This window comes from Coptis chinensis, chromosome 9 (assembly GCF_015680905.1).
Source record: "Coptis chinensis isolate HL-2020 chromosome 9, ASM1568090v1, whole genome shotgun sequence".
NCBI lineage: Eukaryota > Viridiplantae > Streptophyta > Magnoliopsida > Ranunculales > Ranunculaceae > Coptis > Coptis chinensis.
This window is the reverse complement of record NC_141464.1, coordinates 72,466,203-72,491,874: the sequence shown is the minus strand read 5'-3', so window position 1 is coordinate 72,491,874 and position 25,672 is coordinate 72,466,203. Positions and strand designations below refer to the sequence as shown.

At 36.1% G+C, this 25,672-nt stretch overlaps 3 protein-coding genes and 1 long non-coding RNA gene across 7 annotated transcripts; 1 reads left to right on the top strand and 3 right to left on the bottom strand.

Moving 5' to 3' along the window:
* Nucleotides 1–3,982: 3,982 nt before the first annotated feature.
* Nucleotides 3,983–4,573, bottom strand: LOC147477882 (F-box protein At2g26160-like). Its single transcript, XM_086586107.1, has one exon. The coding sequence runs from the start codon at nucleotides 4,571–4,573 to the stop codon at nucleotides 3,983–3,985; it is 591 nt and encodes a 196-aa protein (XP_086442233.1).
* Nucleotides 4,574–10,384: 5,811 nt separating this feature from the next.
* On the top strand, nucleotides 10,385–11,146 carry LOC147477881 (HSP20-like chaperones superfamily protein). Its single transcript, XM_086584272.1, has 2 exons — nucleotides 10,385–10,648; nucleotides 10,746–11,146. The coding sequence occupies exons 1-2, from the start codon at nucleotides 10,507–10,509 to the stop codon at nucleotides 11,003–11,005; spliced, it is 402 nt and encodes a 133-aa protein (XP_086440398.1). The 5' UTR covers nucleotides 10,385–10,506; the 3' UTR covers nucleotides 11,006–11,146.
* A 420-nt stretch (nucleotides 11,147–11,566) lies between these two features.
* LOC147477880 (uncharacterized) lies at nucleotides 11,567–14,437 on the bottom strand. Of its 2 annotated transcripts, XR_015208954.1 has the most exons (3): nucleotides 12,665–14,394; nucleotides 12,384–12,498; nucleotides 11,567–12,254 (listed from the first exon to the last, which is right to left on the bottom strand). It is a non-coding gene; the product is annotated as an uncharacterized LOC147477880 (long non-coding RNA). The 2 variants fall into 2 exon arrangements; XR_015208953.1 differs by having other exon boundaries at nucleotides 11,567–12,498; nucleotides 12,665–14,437.
* Nucleotides 14,438–22,565: 8,128 nt separating this feature from the next.
* LOC147477879 (RNA-binding CRS1 / YhbY (CRM) domain-containing protein) lies at nucleotides 22,566–25,387 on the bottom strand. Of its 3 annotated transcripts, none has more exons than XM_086584804.1 (5): nucleotides 24,871–25,387; nucleotides 23,843–23,970; nucleotides 23,542–23,767; nucleotides 23,396–23,465; nucleotides 22,566–23,194 (listed from the first exon to the last, which is right to left on the bottom strand). In XM_086584804.1, the coding sequence occupies exons 1-5, from the start codon at nucleotides 25,349–25,351 to the stop codon at nucleotides 23,092–23,094; spliced, it is 1,008 nt and encodes a 335-aa protein (XP_086440930.1). In that variant the 5' UTR covers nucleotides 25,352–25,387; the 3' UTR covers nucleotides 22,566–23,091. The 3 variants fall into 3 exon arrangements, with proteins under 3 accessions (XP_086440930.1, XP_086440929.1, XP_086440931.1); XM_086584803.1 differs by having other exon boundaries at nucleotides 23,338–23,465; nucleotides 24,871–25,384; XM_086584805.1 differs by lacking the exon at nucleotides 23,396–23,465 and having other exon boundaries at nucleotides 24,871–25,385.
* Between the last annotated feature and the right edge of the window lie 285 nt (nucleotides 25,388–25,672).

Here is a 25,672-nt window from a genome sequence, read left to right as displayed (position 1 = left end):
AGCTTGTTAGTCGGCATCTTTAGCACTTAACAGGGATAAATAAATTTTGATTTGTTTTTTTTTCTCTCTCTTAGGCATAGAGAATGTTGGAATGGAATGGAATGGAGCTTGTTAGTCTGCACCTTTAGCACTTAGCAGGGATAAATAAATTTTGATTTTGTTTTTTTTTTCTCTCTCTTGCAGGCACAAAGAATGCTGGAATGCACGGTATTTTTCTCCGTGCAATTGATTTTTGAAATTCGGACTTGAAGCGGTGACGTCTTTTGGGTACATGTGATGGTGGTGTGACTACAAAAATGCCAGTTGTAAAACTCAGCTTGTATAAATCACATCACTTTTTGTTTTCCATATTCAGCTTTGCCACTTGGCCACTCTAAATATACAAGATGAATTCCCCAATTTTTTTTTAGCTCCAACAATTCATTACCTGTCTAATTACCAAAAAAAAAAAAAAAAAAAAAATTACCTGTCTCAAACCCTCTCCGACTGAAATGAAAACATAGAGAATGAAGAACAACTCCGGCCATCTACATGGGGAGGGAATTGAAACCACATATCGACCTTGAAAGAAAATGCTCTCAAGTTTAGCTCTCTCCCATTGTCATGTTGGTGTCATGTTGTTCATAGTCAAATATGTTAAAAGTTGCTAATCTAGTTGGATTGTTTTTTTCATTGTTGGAAAGGCCAAACAGGTGTCTGTTCAGTTAGTTTTTTGTCTTCTTCTTGGAGACAAATGGGCAAATAATATTACTCTAAGCAATCAGTTGTATTTTCTACTTATCATGGTATTTGATTTGGTCTAAGAGTTCTTTTCTTAGCGTTGAGATGGTCTTTACATGAGTTTATGTTCTTCATTTACTAAATCGATAATGCATGGTTTAGGTTTTTTGCACCAGACAAATCTTCAGTCAAGAGCCCACAATGCATGCATTTCCAACAGTCTCGAGTTGGTAAGGATATGCCACATGCCAAATTATGTTTCTTTTAGACATCCTTGGTTCAAGCTTTGCGTGCAGATCTATTTGTGTATAAGAGTTTGGAAGGGAGTGTCAAATGCACAAGCAACAACTAAAGTAGAGTGTTGAATGCATAAAGGACTCAATTCAAGTATTGGGAGGAAAATTAAGGATGGCTAGCTATTTCTAATTATGAATGTGAAAGCACAATAAAAGATTTAGTGAAGCATACAACTATTTTGCTTTTCAAAGAGCTAAGAAGTATGTAAGTCATGCATTAATGAAGCAGCAACATGTGCATTTTAGATAGAAACAACATTTGTAATTTATATGTGTGCTAACTAATTTCAACAATGTCCAAAATGTGAGATTTATCTGACTGGGCTGTAATATTTAATTTGGTAGTAAGGTATATATTGTGTTTGAGAAATTCCATCTATCTCAGGTTCTTTGTGCTTTTAATCCTGGAAAATTCTTATTCTTTGAATTTTGCTTAATTAATTAACTGACTACCTACTCTAAGTATTAAAGTGTCAAAGGTGATTCCACTGTCAATATGTGGAATGCATGCTAAATTAAAAGCATATTAAAAGGGGTAGAAAATTTACTACGTATGTGTGAGGATCAAAAGTTTTTTAAGGCATTTTGAGCACTATAATTGTCAGAAAATTATTTGAGTTTTCGAGTAGTGTCCAATTTAAACTTTACAAGTTTACAGCTTTCTATAAGCTAGGCGGGAGAAACAATGCCACAGGAGCCATGAATATACACATAGTAAGTCTACAAAAGTATTTGTTTGAATTGGGAGTGGTGGAGTCATCAATTACCATTATAATCATGAAACATCATATCTATCCCATTAACAAATCGATATGCATACTAAAGTTTTGATAATAAAAATAATATCTTTCTTATTGGCAAATCGATACTCATACTTAAGTTTTGCTCAAAGACTAGGAAATGTCATCCGTGTCAAAGACATGGGCAACACCTAGCAGGCTAACATAACACTCCAACCGGTAATTAATCAAATAATAAAGTAGATAAACATAAACTCCAAACGCTATTAAACAAATATTTTTAAAAAATAACATAAAGCTCCAACTCATATTAAATAAAGGGTTTTATACATCTACACCCATATTTGAAAACAAAATTAGACTTGCCCCCCAAACTCATACACTGTCTCAGTCAACGTATTTTGACCGTTATCTCATGGTGAAATATCCCAACTACCCTTTTATGTGTAAAGGGTTTTATAGATCTACACCCCTATTTAAAAACAAAATTAGACTTGCCTCCCCCCCCAAAAAACTCACACACCGACTCAATCAAAGCATTTTGACTGTTATATCGTGGTGAAATGTCTTGTGTGTACATATTTTAGCAAATGAATATGTGACACGTGACAATATCTTCTTAACGCTTGAGTATGGTCTTAGTGTGGGTAGGAAGTACCATAACACACTTTAAGTATCCTACAGTGTAAGATACTCACAGCCAATATATTTATATAAGGATACTCTTATTGTGAAGAAGCTCAAGTGACAAAATACCCGAGCGTTAAACTTAAAGTGTAGGATACTCTGATACAATCTTGAAGTGATTGTATTGAAAACAAACAAAAATAAGGCTTATTGATGAGCCTTTGACCTCATAATCTACACACAAGTGCAAACTACAATAATATTCTTCTCATCCTTCATTCAGTCCATAGTTACAACTATTTATAAGACTGCTTGTATACTAATTTGCAACTATCACTAAACTACCCAATAACATGTAATGACCATAACCCACTTACAACAAATATTACCCACTACCCTATGCTCCCACACATTTAGCACATAACAACTTCATCCCTCTTCAAAACAACCTTGTCCTCAAGGTTGAAAGAACTGATCTTCTTCCTCAATCCCATAAGCTAGCGGCGTAAAACTTGAACGGTTGCGCCATATTTGCCATGGTTTTCTCCAGATTTTCCACCCTTTGTTCCATGCTTAGTTCTTGATACCACTTGATACAATCTTGACGTGATTGTATTGAAAACAAATAAAAATAAGGCTTATTGAAGAGTCTTTGACCTCCTAATCCACACACAAGTGCAAACTATAATAATATTCTTCTCATCCCTAATTCAGTCCATGGCTACAACTATTTATAAGACTTGCATACTAATTTGCAACTACAACTAAACTACCCACTAACACATAATGACCACAACCCACTTACAGCAAGTATTACTCACTACCTCATGCTCCCACACATTTAGCACATAACATACTCACAGCCAGGATACGTAAGATACTTTTCATTGTTCTTTGATCATCAACAAAATATTTGTGTTTCTAGATTAGAAAAAATCATCACACATGTCCCAACTACCATTTTTAATCTCGTGGCTTCACAATGAGATTAAAAACATTTGGGACATTTCACTACAAGATAACGGTAAAAATGCATTGACTGAGACGGTGTGTGAATTTGGAGGGGCAAGTCTTATTTCCTGAATTTGGGGGGCAAGTCTAATTTTGTTTTCAAATAGGGGTGTAGATCTATAAAACCCAAATACCTAAAATACCTAAAAGTAATTGGGACATTTCACCACAAGATAATAGTAAAAAAGTGTTAACTGAGACAGTGTGTGAGTTTAGGCCGGAGGGGGAGAGTCTAATTCCCCTAAATTTGAGGGGGCAAGTCTTAATTATAGTACCACTAAAGTGTTAATATTTATCAACTCGATCTAAACCTTCTCAGAAGTCAGAACACCATCTCAAGGCTTCTGAGAAACCTAAACTCAATGACTGCAAGAAAAACCAGCCAAGTACATAAAATCAAAAACAAAATCAAGTACAAAAGATTTATTTAAAAAAAAAAGATCTATACAACAATTAACATAATTATCCATCATGAAGCATTCAGACAAAGTACCCTTCAAACAAAAACAAAATTAGCATCAATTTGGTGAATACCACATAGGACACGGACAAACATATTTGGCGTCAATTGGACAAATTGCCTCAATACTACCATCCTTCAAGTTTATCATGACCCCTATAACAGGAATCTCTATCATCATCAGAGAAGTAGATACAATTCTCTCTGCATCCTGGAAAATCCGACGCAATAACAGAGAAAGAATTATTACTGCCAACAAAAAATGCGTGGTCGCCTATATCCTCAACCTCCACCGACTTGGACTTACTAAAATCTAGTTTGAAAACGTTAAATGCTTTAGTAAAGCGATATTCATCCTCAATGAAGTCATGAAAAAACCTAATAACCTTCCATAAGTCATCAGAACATGCCACGAGATAATTATCATTACCGGCTTCATACCCTTCCACTGATGCAACCAAAGAGACAGTGGGTGGAGACAAACCGTCAAGGCCATTCATTCCATTGAACCTGAGAGCATAAAAGTTGCCTTTGTAGAATGTAAAATCATCGTAACCGTAATCAATATTTGGTATTTTGTGCCAACAGTCTTCCTTTCCAGATCTGCACAAGTACAACACCCTGTAAAGCAGCGGGAGCACTACAACTACGGAAGGGTGAGAAGAAGATCTATCAGGATCAAAAGAAGTAATCGCCTTATAAAGGAGGATATCACGCATATATGCCGAATCATTATCATACCAATCAAGGAGTTGTACTTCTTCGTTCACAACTTGTTTCGAGTCAATGACTTTTCAGGAGAGATTAGAGAGAGAAGTCTGCTGGTATTAAAATTTTAAAGAGCAAATACGAAATTAAATACTGTGATTTACTGTTTTAACCTTTATATTATGCTTTTATATTTGTTAAGATTAATGTCGAGAATTGCTAGCGTCCTCTCGCTTTATGGGAGTAGGACCGTTCTACTTCATAAAAAACAAAAGACAATTGTAGAACTAGTCACTTCTATTCTTTTCTTTCCCATATGTACACACACTCTCTCTTTACTCTTTTCAACTTCTTCTCCACCATCCTTTTCACTCTCTCTAAACACCACCACCTCCACAAGTGATACTACCAATATACAGTGACATTAATTGAAGGAGCTAAAAATAAGATTTTCAGATTGCTTTTCTCACTTTGAACATTTTGAGTTCAAATTATGTGGCAAATACCCAAAATCGTTTTTTTTTTCTTATTTTGGACATGATTATTTAGTTCACTTTCTTTCCCTATATTTTTTCTTTTGAGATCTCCATGTATATTCTCAATTAAGAATAAAAAGTGTTGGGGCATCTAATTTTATGCTCTTGTGGTGGGTTTTCTTTCTATAACCTCAAAAATTAATTAATGGTGATAGAAGGCAAAAATGGCTCATATGTGTTTATAGTAGGCAGTGGTGGTTGGAGGGCAATGATGGTGGTGGTGGAGGAGGAGGGAAAAGATGGGTGGAAAAAATAGTGTCAACTGTGGAGAAGAAAGAAAGTGAGTCAATTGAGTCAACTCACTATATTGTCTTAGAGCATCTTTAGGAGAGCAACAAAAAAAACACCAAAATTTTGAACCAAAAAAACACCAAGGAACTTTAGGAGCAACATAAAAAAAAACCAAGCAACTACGCGGTTTCGCCAACCGCACCATATAGCCCACGCGGTTTTGCCAAAACCGCTCCATAAAAGCCCATCTTACAGGTCCAAACCAACGCGGTTTTGCCAAAACCGCGCGGTTTTCCAAAAACCGCATGCTATAACCATTTAACTTTCTTGGTTTTGCGATGTTCTCTTCATTTTTCATGTTCCTCTCATCTAAACTCATCTCCTCGCCAAAAAAAAAAAAAAACACTACCAAAACTCTTGAAGATTTTTTCAATGGATCATTCATCTTCTTCTGATTCTTCATCGAGCTCGAGCTCTTCAAATGATAACACTGCAGTTAAAACTCGTAAATTAGTGGTTATTGCTCTACCTTTGGTTCGACATCGTCTGAGTTTATTGCGTCAGCAAGAAGCGGAGTCTTCTTATAGACCACATGGTGATTCAAAGAAAGGAAGAAAATATAAGCCTCGTCAGTATGAGGCAACACTGACTTATGTAAATGCTAACTACTTCGGCGCAAATCCTATATTTCGTGACCACGACTTTTGACGCCGATTTCGTATGGGTCAGTCATTATTTATTCGTATTTTCAATCATCTTAATCATAATGTACCATATTTTCAACAAAAAGTTAATTGTGCGGGTAAGTTTGGGATTAACCCAAAATAAAAGTAATTCTTTGCTATAATGCCGAATGCTTGCTTATGGATTTGCCGATCTAGTAGATGATATGTTACATGTTCCGAGCCAACTGTTCATGAATGCATCGCTATTTCGTGATGGAATTATTAGAATTTTTGGAGGTGAATACTTGCGCAAACCAAATGCCGCAGCAGATATTCAACGCTTGCTTAAAGAGTCCGAGGAACGCGGATGGCCCTCGAATGCTAGGAAGCATTGATTGCATGCACTGGCAATGGAAGAATTGCCCATCCGCGTGACAAGGGTCTCACACTGGCCATAAGCATAAACTAACAGTGATTTTGGAGACAGTTGCCGATCGTGACGCATGGATTTGGCATGCTTTTTTTGGAATGGCGGGTTCTCATAATGATCTTAATGTGCTTGACCGCTCACCAATATTTGATGATATAGTTAATGATGAAGCTATTCCTTGTAACTACACTGTGAATGACCATCATTATGATATGGGCTATTACTTGGCTGACGGTATTTATCCTAATTATACCACTTTGATTCAAATGATTGCTAAACTGACTATTGCACAAGACAAACATTTTGCAAAGAAGCAAGAAGCTGCTAGAAAAGACATAGAGCGGGCGTTTGATATATTACAGTCGCGTTGGGCTATTTTAGCGAATCCGTGCAGGTTATGGTATTTGAAGAACATGGCTATCAAGTTATTAGGGCTTGCATTATTTTACACAATATGATTTGTGGAAGATGAACGCTAAACGGATATCCCGCAAAGATATTCCTGATTTAGAAATACCAAGTAGAGAAGGTGCTCCTGAAGATCAACGCCACTTTGTTCTATCTCGTTGGGCATCTGGCGTTGAGAGGGTTCGTTCAAAAGTTGTTCATGATAGATTGAAGAATGACTTGGTTGAGCATTTGTGGAGTAGTAAAAGCGGACTTGATTTCTATTTTTATTTACACTTCATTTAGACTTTGTGTTTATTTATCGTTTCAATTTCTATGTATTTGTGTTCCAAGTTTATTTCTATGTATTTGTGGTTTTATGAAAGGATTTCTGTATATGAGAATTTTGAAAATACAATTTTTTTTTAGAATGATAAAAAGTATCAACTTTAAATTAAAAGAAAATATTCAATTAAAGTACATTCTAATTAAAATTAAAATACAAACTTAAATTAAAGTACGTCATTAATTAAAAGACAAATTAAAATACTCAAATTAAAAAACATACAAACTCAAATTAAAAGACATATAAATTCAAATTTAGACTATGCACTACTTTGACTACTACCAGTGATATTGCCAAGTCGATTATTCATTTTTTGTAAAATTTCTGCCTTTTTGAGTTGCCAAATTTCGCGCTCGTCTTCGGGTAATCCTTCTAATTTCATTCCTAATATTTTCGCATCATTTTCATCTTCTCGAACTCGGAGCGCATCTTTCTTCAATTGAAGTTTTTCTTTTTGGATTTGAAGCTTCCAATCCATCGAACTTTTCTTCAATTGAAGTTTTTCGAATTCCATCTCATCTTTCTTCAACTGTCTTTGAGCTTCCAATTCATAGCCTTCTTTGGTGGTTTTAGAAAGTTCCATCAGAAAAGCATCAAGTTTCTTAGCGGATTCCTCCACTTTAGAATCACCTTCTTTTTTCTCTTTTGCCTTCTTTTTTTCCAAGAGGTCTATCCTCAAGCCCATGAACTTGGTGTGGATCATAATCCATTGATTGAGTTGTCGCAGTTGATATTGGAATTGATGAACCTCCTTCCCCACTGTTTGACTTCGACTTTTTTGGTGGGATGCAAATCATTTCAACCAGAAGCCTCTTCCATTTGGGTGAGTCTTTCACCATATTATAGCATTGCATCCACTTCCAAACCCTATTATGCATCGCATATGCACTTATTGCTTCCTCAACCTACCAATTAAGTAAAAACTAAATTAGAATTGAAAAATGTATTTGTTAATCAAAATAACAAATAAAAAGTAAATACTTACCATCATATTGTTATTATAGCCACTTGGAGGAGATGCTTGAATTTTAGAAATAATAGCATGAAACTTGTTGATATTAGCTTGAATAATAGACCAGGGGTGTTTCATACTCGTCAAGTTGCGTTCGGTCATTCTTCCTAAATTTGCATGAAATGCATTTAGAATTCTAGCCCAAAAATCGTTCGACTTTTGCTCATTTCCTACTACACCATCTTGACTAACTTGTAGCCAACTATTGGTGAGAGCAATATCTTCTTCTTGTATCCATGAAGCCCCTCTTGATTTTGATTTTGGTTCTTGACTCATTGTTGTTTTAAGAATAGAGAGTAAAGAGTAGAGAATAAAGAGTAGAGAGTAGAGAATAGAGAAAAGAAGTGAGTGTTTCAATTTATAGGGTTAGAAAGATATAGCCATTTTTTGGCCGTTTTTTGCCCATAGTTGTAATTGAGAGCACGCGGTTTTAGGTGTTCCTACAACCGCATGGTGTTCCTACAACCGCGTAAGTGATTTGATACAACATCAAACCTGGAACCAAATATTAGTCGATTTGGTGTTTGGTTTGGTATTTTTTTGGTGTTTTCATCAACATGTAACTCTCCTAAAGTTGAAAGATGCTAGGTTGATATCACTGCTAAAGATGCTCTTAGAATTGAAATAGAACCACTAGAATAGGTCAGTTGGTCAAATTGTTTTGTTTTTCAAGAAGTAGAACGGTCCTACCCCATAAAGGGTGAGGACGCTAGCAATTCTCCTTAACGTCTATGAAGAGTAAAAGCGGTAAAGAAAAAGCAGCTTTTTCTTGTTTTTTTGCCTGACTTCTACTTCAATTTCATAATTGGGCAGAAAATTGAGATATCGAAGAGTATTTATTTGAACGAGAAATCCTTTCCCATAATGGACCTTAGGGAAAATGCACAATAATTAGACCGATATCCGACCCATGATAGGAAGTTTAGAATAGATTTAAGCATGCTAAGCGCGAACAAGAGGTACTTTTCTTGTAATTTATGATCCATGTTTGATATCAAGGCACACATCAAAGAAAAGTTGAAAAAAACAGGTTGATCTTCATCTGAAATATCTGTGTTAGATTTGGATCCATTATATACCACCAATTGCCAAGATATTGCAATCTTTGGACCCTGCAATTTGTCATCTAACTCGTATAAAGAAAACGAGGGCTTCAACAGTAAATTCATCACGCTATTAATTTGTTTTCCGATTTTACCCCTTGCCAAAAACGAATATTACAGCTCATGTCATTTTTTGTTTTATTTTTTTTAGGGTGATCTTAGACATACCCATAAAAATACTCTCGTACCCCATAACTAACTTAGTTTTTGCCATCCCTCAATAACCACTTCAATCTAATAATATCTTCCAAATTAATTTGAGATATTTTCAATAGGGGTAAAGAAAGAGAAAAAACAAAAAGATCGAGAAACTCATTCCAAAAGAAAACAATAAATAAAAAAAATTGAAAATAATACTCTGGACCTTGAAGAATCTTTGTGTTACTACAGCACACTACACAATAAGAGAATTTCTAATAAAGGTAAAAGAATGCCAAAAAAACAAATTGTTTTTTTCCTCTTCTAGAAGTTGCTTCAAATTTGATTTTTTTTTTTCTTATTGCAATTACTTCTTCTTTATCATTGTAGAAGGGTTAAAAGGAGTTTAGTAGAAATATATCATATTGAAAATTTCTCAAGCGGAAAATGAGAAAGACAGCAAGGAGCTACAATGAGGAAAAAATACATTAATGGTTGATGAGTGAGAGGAGGAAGAAGACTAAATTCTACAATTTTATCTCTTTCTAATTCCTTTCGTAAAGGAGAAAAAAAAATGACAGAAAAAAAAAGAAAATAAGTGCGAAGGATTTGTGTTTGCTGGAAGGATAAACATTTGTTTTGTTTTGTCTTTGATATACTTAATAAAAAAAAAGTAATTTAGGAATCTAAATATGTCTTAAACAATTTTATTTATTTATTTTAAAGTTGCGTCCGGGAGTGTTTTTATAGTATGTCCAAGATTATCCTTTTTTTTATTTTGTCTTTTCACAGAAGTAAAATGATAGTAGTTTCACGTCCATAAATTAATGAAAAATAAAATAAAATTGGGGATTGTTAACGTGGCAGAGACACGTAGAAAGAGGCTAGTATACTTATATTTCCATTCCTTCAGAATTAGATATGATAAAAACATCTGACACTGGCCATTTGTCATATACTTATATTTCCTATAAAACGTCAAGAACCTATTTCCCTAGCTATTTTTTTCGTGTTTCAGCCTCATATCAGTTAACAACCATTACCAACAGTAGCATCTGTTTTCAACCTGTCTTATTTCCTCAACTCAACAAACAAAATGGAATTCTCCACCTTCCAACCTTCTCCTTGGCCTTTCTTCTTCAACCCACCTCTTATCTTCTCTCCTTCAATTTCCTTAGAAAACTATGTCCAGTGGACTGAAACACAAGACTCACACATCTACAAGGCTGACCTTCCTGGTATTTTTTTCTACCACAATAACATTCCTTTCTCTCCGCAACTTTTTTGTTTTATATAAAATTTGCATGCTAACTGTTTTTTATTTGGTTCAAACAGGTGTGAAGAAAGAAGAGATTAAAGTGGAAGTAGAGGATTCAAGATATCTGATAATAAGAACAGAAACAGTGGTAGAGTCAAGAGAGCCAGCAAAGAGCTTCATGAAGAAATTTAGACTTCCTTGTTTGGTAGATATTGGAGGAATTTCAGCTGGTTTTGAAGATGGATTGTTAACAATTACAGTACCAAGATCAGGACGATTTCGTATTTATCCAGCTGAATTACCTGATAGACATGAAATTTTAGCACCAGCAGCTTGATTCATTAGACATGATAGACATGAGGCTAGTGTTGTTAGATTTTATATTTTGAATTTTAGTTTGTTGTATTTTCTCATGAATTAGTGTGCTACAGCGTATGTAAAAGAATTCTTCTGCAAACCTGTAGTATGTTCTGTCTGATTAAGTGGTATACTGGTATCTGGTCCCAAAATAAACATAGCAATCATATTCAATTAGATTGACTATTGAGCAGTAGTTAAGCCTGAGATACGGTCAGAAGTTAGACATGGTTCTAATGATTTAGCAATTGATTGGCGTTAAAAGTGATAAATTAAGATGATATGTGGTCATGTGGATTAGAAAGGGGCCTCTGTATTTGGTGGAGGTGTCTGAGTTCAGGACTTAGGGTAGATACAAGTGAGTGGTAGGGAGACTTTCAGGCATGAATAGCATGCAATTTCTAGTCCACCCAAGTAAAACACAAGAACTTCCCTAGAACAAGTATAGCCGTGAATGACAAATTGACAATGTTTGATCTCCCATTTTTTTTTAATCGCACCTCATTCTCAGTTATGCAAAACGAAATTAAAAGAAATTAAATCCAATCAAAATATAAGACTGAATTAATTATCTAAAACGAAAAACATTGTTACTTAACTGAAAACAATGACAAACTACATGAATAATCTTCAGAAGTTGGGACTCCTCCACACTAACAACAAGTCAATAACAGAAGGTGGATATTTTGCATCAACCAACCAAACCCTCAAACAACATTATAATATAAGGTAAAACCCATTGGCCATTAACATAACTCTGATGAACCCTGATCTCAGCAACTCGAAAAACCCTCTCTTCCCTACTATTCACTATTTTAACAGTATACTTCCCCCCAGTCTCAATTTTCACGAGTTTGCCTAACCAATAACTACTATTAATCCACACCTCAACAAGTCTATCTACTTGTAATGATCCACTTGGTGGCTGGGGAGGTAAGGGTCGTACAAGATCTACACCAACAGTTTCCATACGTTGTCCAGTTTTTGTATCAGGGATGTTTTGATGTTGTTCCAAGTAGTGACCGTTAGACGTACGAGTGAGTATTGTTGCTTCATAAACGGAACCATTGTATTCCTTGTCGTGCCCGTGCCCTACGACTTCAACTCTATCATGTGTATTGAACTCCATTATTTTAGTAGACCAAAGAGGAACAGACAAGGCTGGTCTATATAGGAACGACTAAGAGGACTTGGTCTGTTTATTCCTTAAGGCTGAGTCCAATGGCTCTCTATCCCTTTAAAAGTAGTGTTAAAGTCAATAAAGTAGAGCTAAAGTCAATAAAGTTGAGCTAAAATAGAGCTAAAGTCAATAAAGTAGAGCTAAAGTCAACATATTTTACTCTCTATCTCTATTTTACTCTCTATATATAGTTTATTCCTTAAGAGAATCCAGAGTCTGGCTCTGCTCCTGCTCCTGGCCATCTTAACAATGACCGCCTACCTTACACCACGATAGGAACAAGGCACCCAGCCCTGCATTGAAGAGAAGGAAAGAAACCAGGACATGAACAAACATGCATACAGCATCACCATAATAGAAAACCAACACCGTAGCTTATTTTTTACATAACAATAGCAAAATGATGAAATAATATAACTTATCCGATGAAAATTCTATCTGTAGGACCAGCGAGCATACCTTGTGAGAAACTAGCATCAATTTGGTGAATACCACATAGGACGCGGACAAACATATTTGGCATCAACTGGACAAATTGCCTCAATACTACCATCCTTCAAGTTGAATATGCCATTATCTTGACCTCTGGAAATGCAATCTCTATCATCATCAGAAAAGTAGATACAATTCTCTCTGCATCCTGGAAAATCCGAGGCAACAACAGAAAAAGAATTATTACTGCCAACAAAAAATGCGTGATCGCCTATATGCTCAACCTCCACCCACTTGGACTTACTAAAATCTAGTTTGAAAACATTAAATGTTTTAGTAAAGGGCGATATGATTCATCCTCAATGAAGTCATGAAGAAACCTAACTACCTTCCATAAGTCATCAGAAGATGCCAGGAGATAATGATCGGCTTCATAGTCTTCCACTGATGCAACTGATGCAACCAAAGAGACAATGGGTGGAGACAAACCATCAAGGCAATTCATTATATCAAGCGTTCCATTGATTCTGAGAGCATAAAAGTTGCCTTTGTAGAACGTAAAATCATGGTAACCGTAATCCCCTTTCGGTATTACGTTCCAACAGTCATCCTTCCCAGGTCTACAAAAGTGCAAACGGCTGAAAATCCCCGGGAGCACTACGACTATGGAAGGGTGAGAAGAAGATCTATCAGGATAAAAAAAAGTCATTGCCTTACAAAGGAGGGTATCACGCATATATCCCGAAGCAACATCAATAACTGTTTCGTCGGGCAGTAAGAGGGAATATATGAGTCTTTCTTCATCGTCAGTTCGAGTGCCAGCCACGAAAGGGAACTTTGAGAGAGCTGGAAGACACACAATTTTTTTGGTTAAAGGCTGGAAAAGTTGCATCTCTGAATTTCCATGAACTGTTGTGAACCATCCAAAGGAACCTCCCAAAATTCGACGTTCACGTAATTCTGGTGTCTCTATCTTGTAAGTAATTCCATCTAAAATACTAAAAAACCCGAGAAGACCATCCCGACAGTAGTTGTCAAATTCGCCAACGTTTCTATATAAGGAACTACAAGCCATGGTAGACGACCTTTGTGGCGTAGTGCCGGGGTCGAAACAGATTTCCACGATGGACATACACAACCGAAACGGATCATATCAGGAAGAAGAAATCTTTGGCTTATTGAATATACAAGTTCTTCAAGAAGCTCGCTCCAATCAAAACCATATTCCCCACCCGTTATTGTTGTAACCTTCATGCTCTTATTTTCCACATTGGATTTCGACTCCTTCAACTGCATACTTGTTTTAGTAGCCATCATTTGGCAGAGAATTTAGATATCGAAGAGTATCTATTTGAACGAGAAATACCACGCAGAGACTGTTTATGAACCAAGCCCAGAGAAGAGAACCCGGGAGATGATTGCTTAGCCAAGCGAGTGGAAGATGTAAAAGGCTTGCTTGGGCAGTAGGTGAATAACGAGGTTGGCAAAGTATGTTGGTTGTTTAGACATGCATTGGGTATGGAAAAATTGTCCAGAGTGGCATGGAACTCATTTGGGCCATGTGAATTAGGTAGTTGTAGATAAGGAGCTATGGTTTTGGCACACATACTTTGGAATGGCTGAATCGTGTAATAATTTTAATGTGTTAAATAATTTTCATTTATTTGATAATTTAGTCAGATCGAGAAACAACTCCAGTTTGTGTTTATCAAGTTAATAACAATCCTTACAACATGGGCTACTACTACCTTGTTGATGGAATATATCAACCATAGGCTACACTGATTCAAACAATCTCATCTCTTGCTAGTCCCATGGATATTAACTTTGTAAAAGCGCAATAATCAGCTTGTAAAGATGTGGAATGTGGTTTTGGTGTTTTACATGCTAGATTTGCAATTGTTAGCAAGCCTACTCGTCAATGGGATAGAAGAGATCTATCTCGTATAATGAAGATATGTATTATACTTCACAACATGATTGTTGAGAATGAGCGTTATGAACAACTTCCAATGTGGAAACCACCTTCAGATGAATGATTGCGACATGAAGTTGAGATGCAGAGTAATGAGCATGAGCTTGTGCAAAACATGGTAGCAAGGACTATAAGTATTTGTTGTGGAGCTACTAATGAACAATTGAATAATGATCTAGTTGAACATCATTGAGCACGTTATATATGCTGCACACCACAACTAATAAATTTGTTTAAGTTTGATTTGTCTTAACTGTATTTTCTGTTAAGTGTGTTTTTTAAGTGTGTTTTTATCAAATTTGTTTTGTTTAAATAAGATTGTGATTTGTTGAATATGATTGTTGTTAATTTGGTAGAAATTTGCACATTGTTTAAATTAAAATTGTTACAACTTACTTCAAATTAAAAATGTTACAACTAAAAATCATCAGCTTCATATTTTTCATTTTCATCCCTCAGAAATGGATTGGGAGAGCGGGTTCGCCTACCACGAAACTGACTAACACTGTTTGTTGATCCAGAAGAAGAAAATGACCCAAACTGTTGGGAAGGAGGAGTTGGAATATATGGAGTATGAGGGGTTGGAATGTATGGAGTATGAGGGGTTAGAGTGTATGGAGTAGGAGAGGTTGGACATTTTGGATAATGAGGAACAGAAGGAGCAGTATGAATACCTTGTTCTTGTTCAAGCCACTTACAATAGATAGATTGTTGCTTAGGTTTCCAAAATATAAGTTGAATACCACTAAACTTGCTTAAATCAAGCATCATGATATCTTGTTATTTCTGTGCTTCAAGTCTCAATCTTTCCTCTTCTTTATCATTTTTCATTGAGAGGAATATTTGTCGTTTTAAGTTTGTTTGTTTTTGCAGATATTTTACAATTGTAAGTTGATTGCCTCCGACTTCCTCTAGAGTTTGTGTCAATTGGTACGCAACTTCATCAACATTTCTTTTTCTTAAACTTCCTTCTTTTTGGGTGTTTTTAATGCGAGCACTTCACTTGATGGTTGACTTTCTTCATCTAACGAAATATTGGCTATTCCAATATTGTTAGTGGCTAATCCACCACTGACGCCACCACTAACATCACTACTAGAAGTGGTTTTCTGTTTTTTTGAACCAATATCATTTCTAGCTTGATAGTAGTGATTTCATTTTAGACTTAAAATTAAAACCAATAACAATGCTCAAATTTAAATGGTTCATTTATAACAATTAAATAAATAGTATGAGCTCGTGACACTGTATTATTCGCATTAGTACCACTACCATTCACTCTCGATTGTTAATCATAATAATAACCTTGAAATAAACTTACCGCATGTTGGATTTGGTGAAAACGAGCTTGAACCGATCCACCAGTTTGTGGTTGGCCTACATAACCAAGCTGGCTCATACGCTTGTTCAGTTCTTCAGCAGTTTTCTAAAGAAAAAAACAAATCTATTCTGCCCCGTTCCAACAACTACATCTTTTGAAAAAAAAATCCAACTATGACATAAATTTTCATCTTTTACGACTGTGAAATTTTTTGAAGGACCTTAAACAGGGGTATGTTGACTATTTTCTTGGTTTTGGTTTTGGCTATTTCTACCTCCCATATTTCCTCTATCTTTAGACCTTTGTGAATTGGTGAAAATTGAGTGAGGCATAATGCAATATATATAGGTTACAAGTCCAACAGATCTAAATATATCTGTTGGGCTCAACGATACAAGATCTAGCCGTTTTAATTTTTAATTAAAAAAAATGAAAAACTTATGGACGGCAAAAGTTGACCTGACCAACATCTGGACGGCAAAAGTTGTCTCGTGTGAGTAATTGCTAAATTTCTGAATATTTTGGTTGAGAATTTAACAATTGCCGAGATAGAAATAGGTGTTTGGCACTGCGTTGGTAAACGAAATTGCTACCTGTCACATTGGCAATAAAAAATAACAGCGCGTTGACATGATTTTAGCCCCCCAAAAGCTAGATCCAATACCAGCCCAACTGTAAAGGAGGTTTAATTTGTTTGGTCACTCTCTATTCGTTTTCCATGTAAACATAATATGAGTATGTTGCCATTACTATTTTACTCTCCAATAACAACAACATTGAGCACACAAAACTAAGTTACAAGCTTATAAAATATTCGAAGTTTGGGAAAAAAAAATGTAAAGATGGCACGAATGTTTCCTAAAAAATAATTGAAACCAGTGAGAGCTCATAATCCTAACAAATCACGTCCTCATGGAGGTTGAATACGTAATAGTTACTCGCAATAAACAACAAATATAATATGACATGTGATTAGCGAGTTTAAGTAAATGCACAAGGATAATCTCAATTAGTAAACCGTGACAATACATTGAAATAACAAAAGAAAAGCAATAACTCATTTCCACAATTACCGAAAAAAAATTGAAATCGATACCAAAAAGGTGTGTTCCCCAACAAATACAAGCATAACAAGTGACTAGAAAAAACCCCACAACAACCTATACACCTAACACTTTGCACCTGAAATTAACCCTAAACGTACTACTAGAAATCATAAATAAAGATAAAATAACTAATTTGCGGACAAAACAAGGATGAGGTGTTGTGAACTTGTGATAACAACACTCCCACCAACACCAATAGAGAAACGCAAACAATTATGTCCTTGTGGGTTTAGGAGCTCATCACATGTTATTGTCTTTCACGGTAGTAGTTGTTAATTATTTCACCTTTGGTATATTTAATGACTAAAGATCGATTAAGATTTAAAAGACTACTAGGTAAATGTTGTCTATCTTCTAAAGTGTGAGTGGTGTTGACGTTTATATATGTTGTTTTCACTCGAATATGCAAATATGCTACATGATAATATAATGCGAAAATGAAAGTAAGGATAGAATGTAGGAAACTATTTATGGGTAGACAAAAAAAAAATAGAGATACTAAATCGAAAACAAATTCTTTTGAAAGGTGTGACCTGAATCTATGTGTTACCTGAATCTTACAAAAAGGCACATGTTGTATGGTATCTATGAAGTAAGGAATTGAATCGTATAGTGAGAAGAAGAAGGCTCAAGAATTACAAGAGAGGGTTGAGGACTATATATGAAAGTAAGAAATTGAATCGTATAGTGAGAAGAAAAATACTCAAGAATTACAAGAGAGGGTTGAGGACTAGATTGAAAGCGGCGGGGTTGAGTGACTTGTCTTTGTATTCCTTACACTATATAACTAAAGTAAACACCTTTATCTATGACCTTTTTAATAAAAAAAAAATAAAGACCATCTAGCATTGTTATTATTAATTTTTTTTACCAACAACCATTAACATTGTTAAGATGTAATGCAATCACATCGCGTGTATTTGTGTTAGTATAAGAAAACTTTTAATGTAACGATGTATATAGAGTCATGTGTCAATATTATTTGACCTACGAAATTAAAAATTGATAAAAACAACTAATTAAGTAAGTAGTGTCTATAGTTAGTAGTTGAAAAATGTAGGCTTACATGGGTCGTGATTGAACTTGAGGTAGCTTCAGACTTTGAAGTTACCATGAAATTTAACCAAAGTATAGTAATCATATCGCCTAGTTAATTAATGAAGACGATCGAGTTTGAAATTTTAGACAAAATAATTTGAATATAGTAACTCAAATTCGATTATCAGAAAGAGTAAACAAAAAACGAAATGGAAATTAATTAAAGTCCAATTTTCAAAAAGTTCAAACTCATATCAAATTCAAATCCAACTTACATGTATGCACGATTTAAACTAAATATCGGAATGAAAACTCAACTACGGTTTAAAATCAAAATTAAAGAACGCAATGTATGGTATAGGAACGAATTGAAGTGGATGAAAAACACAGGCCGAGTATGTAACGGATGTTTATCCAAAACTAAAGCATTAAAAAAAAACAAAGCACAATACAACGAGCTACATATATAAACTCAACTATAGATCCTCCTTGCAATCTTGGAGGATATGACTCACTTAATTATCAACGTATCAATAATAAAGAATCGGGCAAAGAGCCCTTATTTTAGCTACTCTCCTCGCTCCCTTGCTTCATTTGTACTTAAATTCAAATCCGTATTGTTCTTAAATACCTAATTTTTATTTAAACATAAATCTAAAAAGAAAAAAAACACATGATTCTTTTTTTAAAAGATATTCAAACTTTGTAATTTCGACAATCGAGAAGATCTAGTTTGTACTGTCTTCTAATGGAGTGACTCCATGCAAAAGTGCATTGATTTCACTCAAAACAGAATTGTGGGTTTTACTTGTATAAGTTGTATTTAACTATTTATCTAATTGACTTGTGTTTGTTTTTCTTTTACCAAAGTTAGAGACCTAGAGAAGAATTATAATATATATCGGTTTCATAACTAATTCTAATATATAATTATATATACATGAACAACATATATTACATAAGAAGATCAAAGTTTACTTATTCGATGATTTGTCTATTTTACTAGGCATCAGTTTGCTGTATACCACATAGGACGCGGACAAACATATTTGGAGTCAATTGGAGATATTGCCTCAATACTACCATCCTTCAAGTTGAATATACCATTATCATGACCCCTGTAAATGCAATCTCTATCATCATCAGAGAAGTAGATACAATTCTCTCTGCATCCTGGAAAATCCGAGGCAACAATAGAGAAAGAATTATTATTGCCCACAAAAAATGCACGATTGCCTATATCCTCAACCCCCTGCCACTTGGACTTACTAAAATCTAGTTTGAAAACATTAAATGTTTTAGTAAAGCGATATGATTCATCCTCAATCTATATAACAAAATAGGGTGGTGTCGGACCAACCACACCTCCCCCTAACCTTTGGATTAATTTTATGACATGGAGGATCTAAAAGATGATGGAGTGTGTGCAACTTTGTTAAGTCACTCTATAACTATTTGGTCAACAAAGGCTACATGGGCTGGGCTTTTAACATTGGGCCCTTTACACTTTGTGAATGGACACTATAACTATTTGGGATGGGCCTTTTATGTTAGGCCTTTTTACACTTTTTGGGCTTTTAAGTTGGTGGACTTGGGCTGGGTTTTGCCGGGATCTGTGCCGTGACGGGCGGATCTGGCCGGGGCCCCGCCAGCGTTTTGTGCCATACGAGGGGTGGACGCCGAAGGCGCGCGTATTTGTGCCGCACGGCACGGGCAAATCCTCAATGAAGTCATGAAAAAACCTAACAACCTTCCATAAGTCATCAGAAGATGCCACGAGATAATTACCATTACCAGCTTCATACCCTTCGACTGATGCAACCAAAGAGACACTGGGTGGAGACAAACCGTCAAGGCCATTCACTATATCAAGCATTCCATTGAGCCTTGCCTAACTCACAAATTTATCTTATTTAGCAACGAAGCCATCTGCACAATCTATTTTTTTTTCCCGGGCTGTGCATCGTTTTGATACTTGGATAAAAGAGCCGCTCAACGAATTCTTGTTGTAGAATATAATGCAGTCGGTGCCTTAACACCCCAATTTTGTAACAAAGCTTCTCAATTGGCTAGAACAAGGAGAAAGATGGTTTATTGACTTTAATCCTTCGGAGTATCCCGGTCCTTGTTCTCGCTCTTTTCCTTGTCCTTTCCCCATGATTTGGCTAGCTTTAAACAAGATAGGAACACAAGGAACCAGTTCCTGAAAATTGAGAACCAAATGAAGCACATTATCCCATTTAGTTATTTAGTATAACCAGTAAAATTATGTCCACACTGAGAAGAAATAATGAATATGCCACACAGCAGCAAGAATGGAAAACTGTTTGCAGTTTTCATGCCTTTAGCTTCACTCCAATTTTCTTGCAGTCACTAGTTTCCACGTGTACAGTCTAACCTCACAACCTCTTCAGTCTTAAAGGACTCCCTAACTTTCGCCACCACGTTGACATAAATTAACTGGAATTCCTAATGGTCGATAAAGATGCACTTGAAACTCAAATCCACTTACTGAGTTTCATTAGAGCAGGAGCATTTAACCCTCTGTTCCTCATCTCCTTTGTTTCCTCAAACGTTAGGCCTTCAACAACTTTCTTCGCAAGCTTTGGGAAGATTGGTGCCAAGGGTTCCATAGCATCAGAGGTATAGCTGGTCTTTCCTTTGGGTCTTAGTTTCGACCCCGGTACAGGAGAAGAATATTAATATTCCGATAAATAACTCTTCCACCACTTTTGTCCTACAAATAACCCGAGGAACGTCGTCAGGAAAAAAACACTTCAAGAACCCAAAAGATACAGTAGACAGTATCTTACCTCAAGGTGATAGCAAACATTGTCCATGTCAAGCGTTGGGGCTCCTAAGCATTTTATCCTCACAGCTTCAGCTCTCTTCCAATGATTGTGAATGTCATCCAACAGGTTGTGTGTTACCCCTCCCTTCCCTAAAAAAGACACAGTAGTGTACTCAATTACTCATATGTAGTAGCCATATTCAGGGATATATGGTATAGGTAGTGGGCTAAGAGATAAAGCCGAGACCATAGTATATATTGGGCCCAGAGAATAGGCCCAGAACCATACTATGCCCCATGAGTAAACCTAAGAGAGTGATATAAAAGAAAGGGGAAAAAAGAGGAGGGAGCTGATAATGGAGGCAGAAAGGGGTGAGGAAAGAGAGGTGAACTACGGCGGCTTGATCCCGAAATGAGTACGTAGGCAATCTAATTAGTGTAGCCAATCCAAAATAGAGCGGAGTACCAGTAAAGTTAGAGGTCGCGGTGATTGGTTGCGACATCATCCAATAATTCCATTCAGGAATTTCCTTGAATAGGATAGTGAAAAAAAATATGAAAAACAAAAGAAAACACCACAAAACTGGTTCATACCCAAATAAAAGTAGTCTACTATAGCAGTCTAGCAGTTGTTTGAAGCATTAATAGGAACGAGCACGTACGAAGACGCCTTACCCTAAAAAGTTCTAGTCAGCTGAGTAACCAACGGAGTTAATCCAAAAGAAAGTCTTTCAATCCAAGTGTTCTTATTTAGTGCTTAACAAAAATCACCAAATCTCATCTTACTCATCTAGTGCTTAACAAAAATGCTTCTAGAACTCCTCGGTGTGTACGTACCTTCTAAGTGTCTACATTGCACATGACCCAACCAATACGGTCTAATATCAGTATTAGTAAATACTCTTGCAACAAGTGCACTCTTGAAGTTTAACAAGTTAAAATCCTCATCTCAGAAACTACCTCCTGATTATCAGTCTCTTTAAGTTTTATTAGTTTTATGTTTTGTTGTTCCTTCTACTGCCGGGGTTTGATTTACAAAGGTTTAGACAATTACTACGTAACAAATTAACAAGCAATACCCTGATCAAAACTCTCTTACATACAAAACTTGATCAGAAAAAATAAGAAGCACTCATGATGCCTCATGCCTGGGGAGGAACATTTGTTTATTGATCGCAAAAAACAACTGACAGCCTATGCAAATAAAAACACCAAGAACTTTGCGTACAAATTAGAACCATTGATTGAAAAATGATTTTATTGTATTGAATACATGGTTTGGTGTAATTAAAACCATGGCCCAAAATATCCGCGAGATATCCGATATCTCGCCGATATATCTCGGTAAATTGGTACACCAATATCGATATTTCCGACATATATCCACCGAATATTGAACCCCTTTTTTTCCGAGATATATCGGAATTTCCGATATGAAAGTTTATATCGCCGATATAATCGATATTTTCGAGATAATCGATATATATCAATTGACTTTTTGACCAATTGTTAATAATTTAATATTGAAATTTCCAAAATATCCGATATATCCGAGATATATCGGTGTATCCGAGATATATCGGTGAGATATCCGATATTTTAGAAACTTTGGACTGGTCACCAAAAAAACCGATATATCCGATATATATCAGTTTTTGGGTACACCGATATATTAACCGATATCGAAATTTTGGGCCTTGATTAAAACAATGCAAACATGGTTTTGTCGGACCAAAATCCTTTAGTACACATAAGAAGACCTTTGATTAGTAATATGACCTCGCAACAAGCTGAAACACCCTCTCAAATTGATGTTGGTTCTGTCTAACCACACTAACAATGCCACTGCAACAGGAGCAACCTGCAGAGTAGTTACCTATCTCTGTTTAACTTCAGAGCATTTCCTGTGAATAAGGATATGATGCTCGAGCATTTACTTTGAATTAGACCATGATGCTCACAGAACTAATCCAACTCATTTATGTCATCTTTATACCCCACACCGCAAGCCTTGGCTAACTCACAAACGTTATCTTATTTAGCAAAGAAGCCATCTGCGCAATCTCCCAATCTCCTGGGCTGTGCGTCGTTTTGATACTTGTATAAAAGAGCCACTCACCGACTTCTTGTTGTAGAATATAATGCAGTCGTGCACCTTAACGCCCCAATTTTGTAACAACGCTTCTCAATTGGCCAGAACAATGAGATAGATGGTTTATTCCTTCAGAGCATCCGGGTTCTTGTTCTCGCTCTGTTCTTGGTCCTTTCCCCTCCAAAGAATGATTTGGCTATCTTTAAACAAGATAGGAACACAAGGCACCAGTTCCTGAAATTGAGAACCAAAAGAAGCACATTATGCCATTTACTTATTCAGTATATCCAGTAAAATTATGTCCACACTGAGAAGAAATAACAAATATGCCACACAGCAGCAATAAAGGAAAACTGTTATCAAGTGCAATTTCATGCCTTTAGCTTCACTCCAATTTTCTTGCAGTCACTAGTTTCCACATGTGAACAGTCTAACCTCACAACCTCTTCAGTCTTAAAGGCCTCCCTAACCTTCGCTACCACGTAGACATAAACCCCATTCCTGGCTGAAGGAGGAGAAGATCAATTAACTGGAATTCCTAATGGTCGATAAAGATGCACTTGAAACTCAAATCCACTTACTGAGTTTCATTAGAGCAGGAGCATTTAACCCTCTGTTCCTCATCTCTTTTGTCTCCTCAAATGTTAGGCCTTCAGCAACGTTCTTCACAAGCTTTGGAAAGATTGGTGCTAAGGGCTTCCATAGCATCAGAGGTATAACTGGTCTTTCCTTTGGGTCATAGTTTCGACCCCGGTACAGGAGAAGAATATTAATATTCCGATAAATAACTCTTCCACCAGTTTTGTCCTACAAATAACCCAAGGAATCTCATCAGGGAAAAACACTTCAAGAACCCAAAAGAAAGAGTCAAAAGTATCTTACCTCAAGGTGATAGCAAACATTGTCCATATCAAGCGTTGGGGCTCCTAAGCATTTTATTCTCACAGCTTCAGCTCTCTTCCAATGATTGTGGATGTCATCCAATAGATTGTGTGTTACCCCTCCCTTCCCTAAAAACCACACAGCATTGTACTCATCCAATAATTCCATTCAAGAATTTCCTCGAGTAGGATAGTGAAAAAACATATGAAAAGCAAAAGAAAACACCACAAAACTGGTTCATACCCAAATAAAACTAGTCTACTATAGCAGTCAAGCAATTGTTTGAAACGTTAATAGGAACGAGCACAAAGACACCTTACTCTAAAAAGTTCTAGTCGGCTGAGTAACCAATGGAGTTAATCAAAAAGAAAGTCTTTCGATCCAAATGTTCTTATATCTACTGAAATCACCAAATCTCATCTTACTCGACTAGTGCTTAACAAAAATGCTTCTAGAACTCCACAGCGTGTTTGTATCTTCTACGTGACTCATTGCACATGACCCGAACAATTGCAGTCTAATATCAGTATTAGTAAATACTCTTGCACAAGTGCACTCTTGAAGTTAACAACTTAAAAGTTAAAATCCTCGTCTCAGAAACTACCTCCTGATTATCAGTCTCTTTTAAGTTTTATAATACAGCATTTCAGGTTCTTCATAGATTAGGTAGTAGCTACTATTCTGTATTAACCTAATCAAAATTTACAATTAGAGGAGTGGCAAAAAGTTGTATCTCGCGCAAAAAACATGTGACATCCTTATCATTTTCAGACCTACCATTGCACAACAAATATGCCAAGCAACAAACTATATGCACAACACTCATTCAACTTACCCCATTTCACGCTAAGGGCTTTACTGAACCACAATTTTTCTCAAATAGCTGTTTCTCTAGCTATCAATCTAACTTACTTGACCCTTGTTGTGTGAATACTGACTACGAAAATTCTCAAAAGCAATTCACATGCAACATATAAGACTGCATACACAATTACCAAAAGTAACAATGTGATAAGAATGAGTATTACCCAAATTAATTTGTCGATTACAATCGCTATGCCGGTACTTTTCAACAAGCACTTCAATTTCTTCATCACTCAATGGTTCTCCAATGACCAACTTCCTTTCCTCCAAAACCTTCTCCATATCCACTACTTCTTCCACTGGAGCTGAAGTACCAGTCCATTTCCTATCAAGTCTACCAGGCCCAAAAGGCGAAAACCTTGGCGGTTCTCGAAACCCAATTGGTTTAATAGAAGGATTAGTTTCAGAATATGAGTATCTGAAATCAAAGGGCAGGTCAGATTGAAAAGTGGGATTTTGATATTCTGAAGAATTGATGGGATTTTGAGGATGGGGTTTTTTACTGGGCTTTGAAGGTTTGTGTATTGGAGTAAAAGGTGGATCATATATGTCTTCTTCAAGTGATGAGGTAGATTGCTTCAGTGCACGTAAGTTGACGTGAAAAGGTGAATGGCACCATTGTCGAAGGTTTTTGAGCTTCAGCATTTGCAGAGGTTTAAGTGGAGAAGAAGAAGTGGGAAAAGCCCAATTAAATATGATTGTTTGGGCTTTTCCAAGTTACAACGAAGCCCAACAAAATAGCGTATGGAGAGTCAAACGTGGGGGAACGCTATGAGAACTGAAGACGTGCAGAATCACGAATTAAAGTTCGCAATGACGTTAAAATCACTGAATCTTCAAGTACTACAACTCTCGTGTACAAGCTCCAAATTGTAGCACACACACTAGTTAAACAAGGATTTGTACACAATAGACACACCGCTGAGTATCTTACCAACTCTACAAAAATTGAAATGTACCAATATG

Excerpts from the sequence above, each read along its gene's own strand:
- LOC147477881 (XM_086584272.1), top strand. The coding sequence starts at position 10,507 with ATGGAATTCTCCACCTTCCAACCTTCTCCTTGGCCTTTCTTCTTCAAC. Across the intron at positions 10,649-10,745 it reads CTACAAGGCTGACCTTCCTG|GTGTGAAGAAAGAAGAGATT; the intron begins GTATTTTTTTCT and ends TGGTTCAAACAG.
- LOC147477879 (XM_086584803.1), bottom strand. The coding sequence starts at position 25,351 with ATGCTGAAGCTCAAAAACCTTCGACAATGGTGCCATTCACCTTTTCAC. Across the intron at positions 23,971-24,870 it reads TAATCGACAAATTAATTTGG|GGAAGGGAGGGGTAACACAC; the intron begins GTAATACTCATT and ends TGTGGTTTTTAG. Across the intron at positions 23,195-23,337 it reads AAATTGGAGTGAAGCTAAAG|GAACTGGTGCCTTGTGTTCC; the intron begins GCATGAAATTGC and ends TCTCAATTTCAG.
- LOC147477882 (XM_086586107.1), bottom strand. The coding sequence starts at position 4,573 with ATGCGTGATATCCTCCTTTATAAGGCGATTACTTCTTTTGATCCTGAT.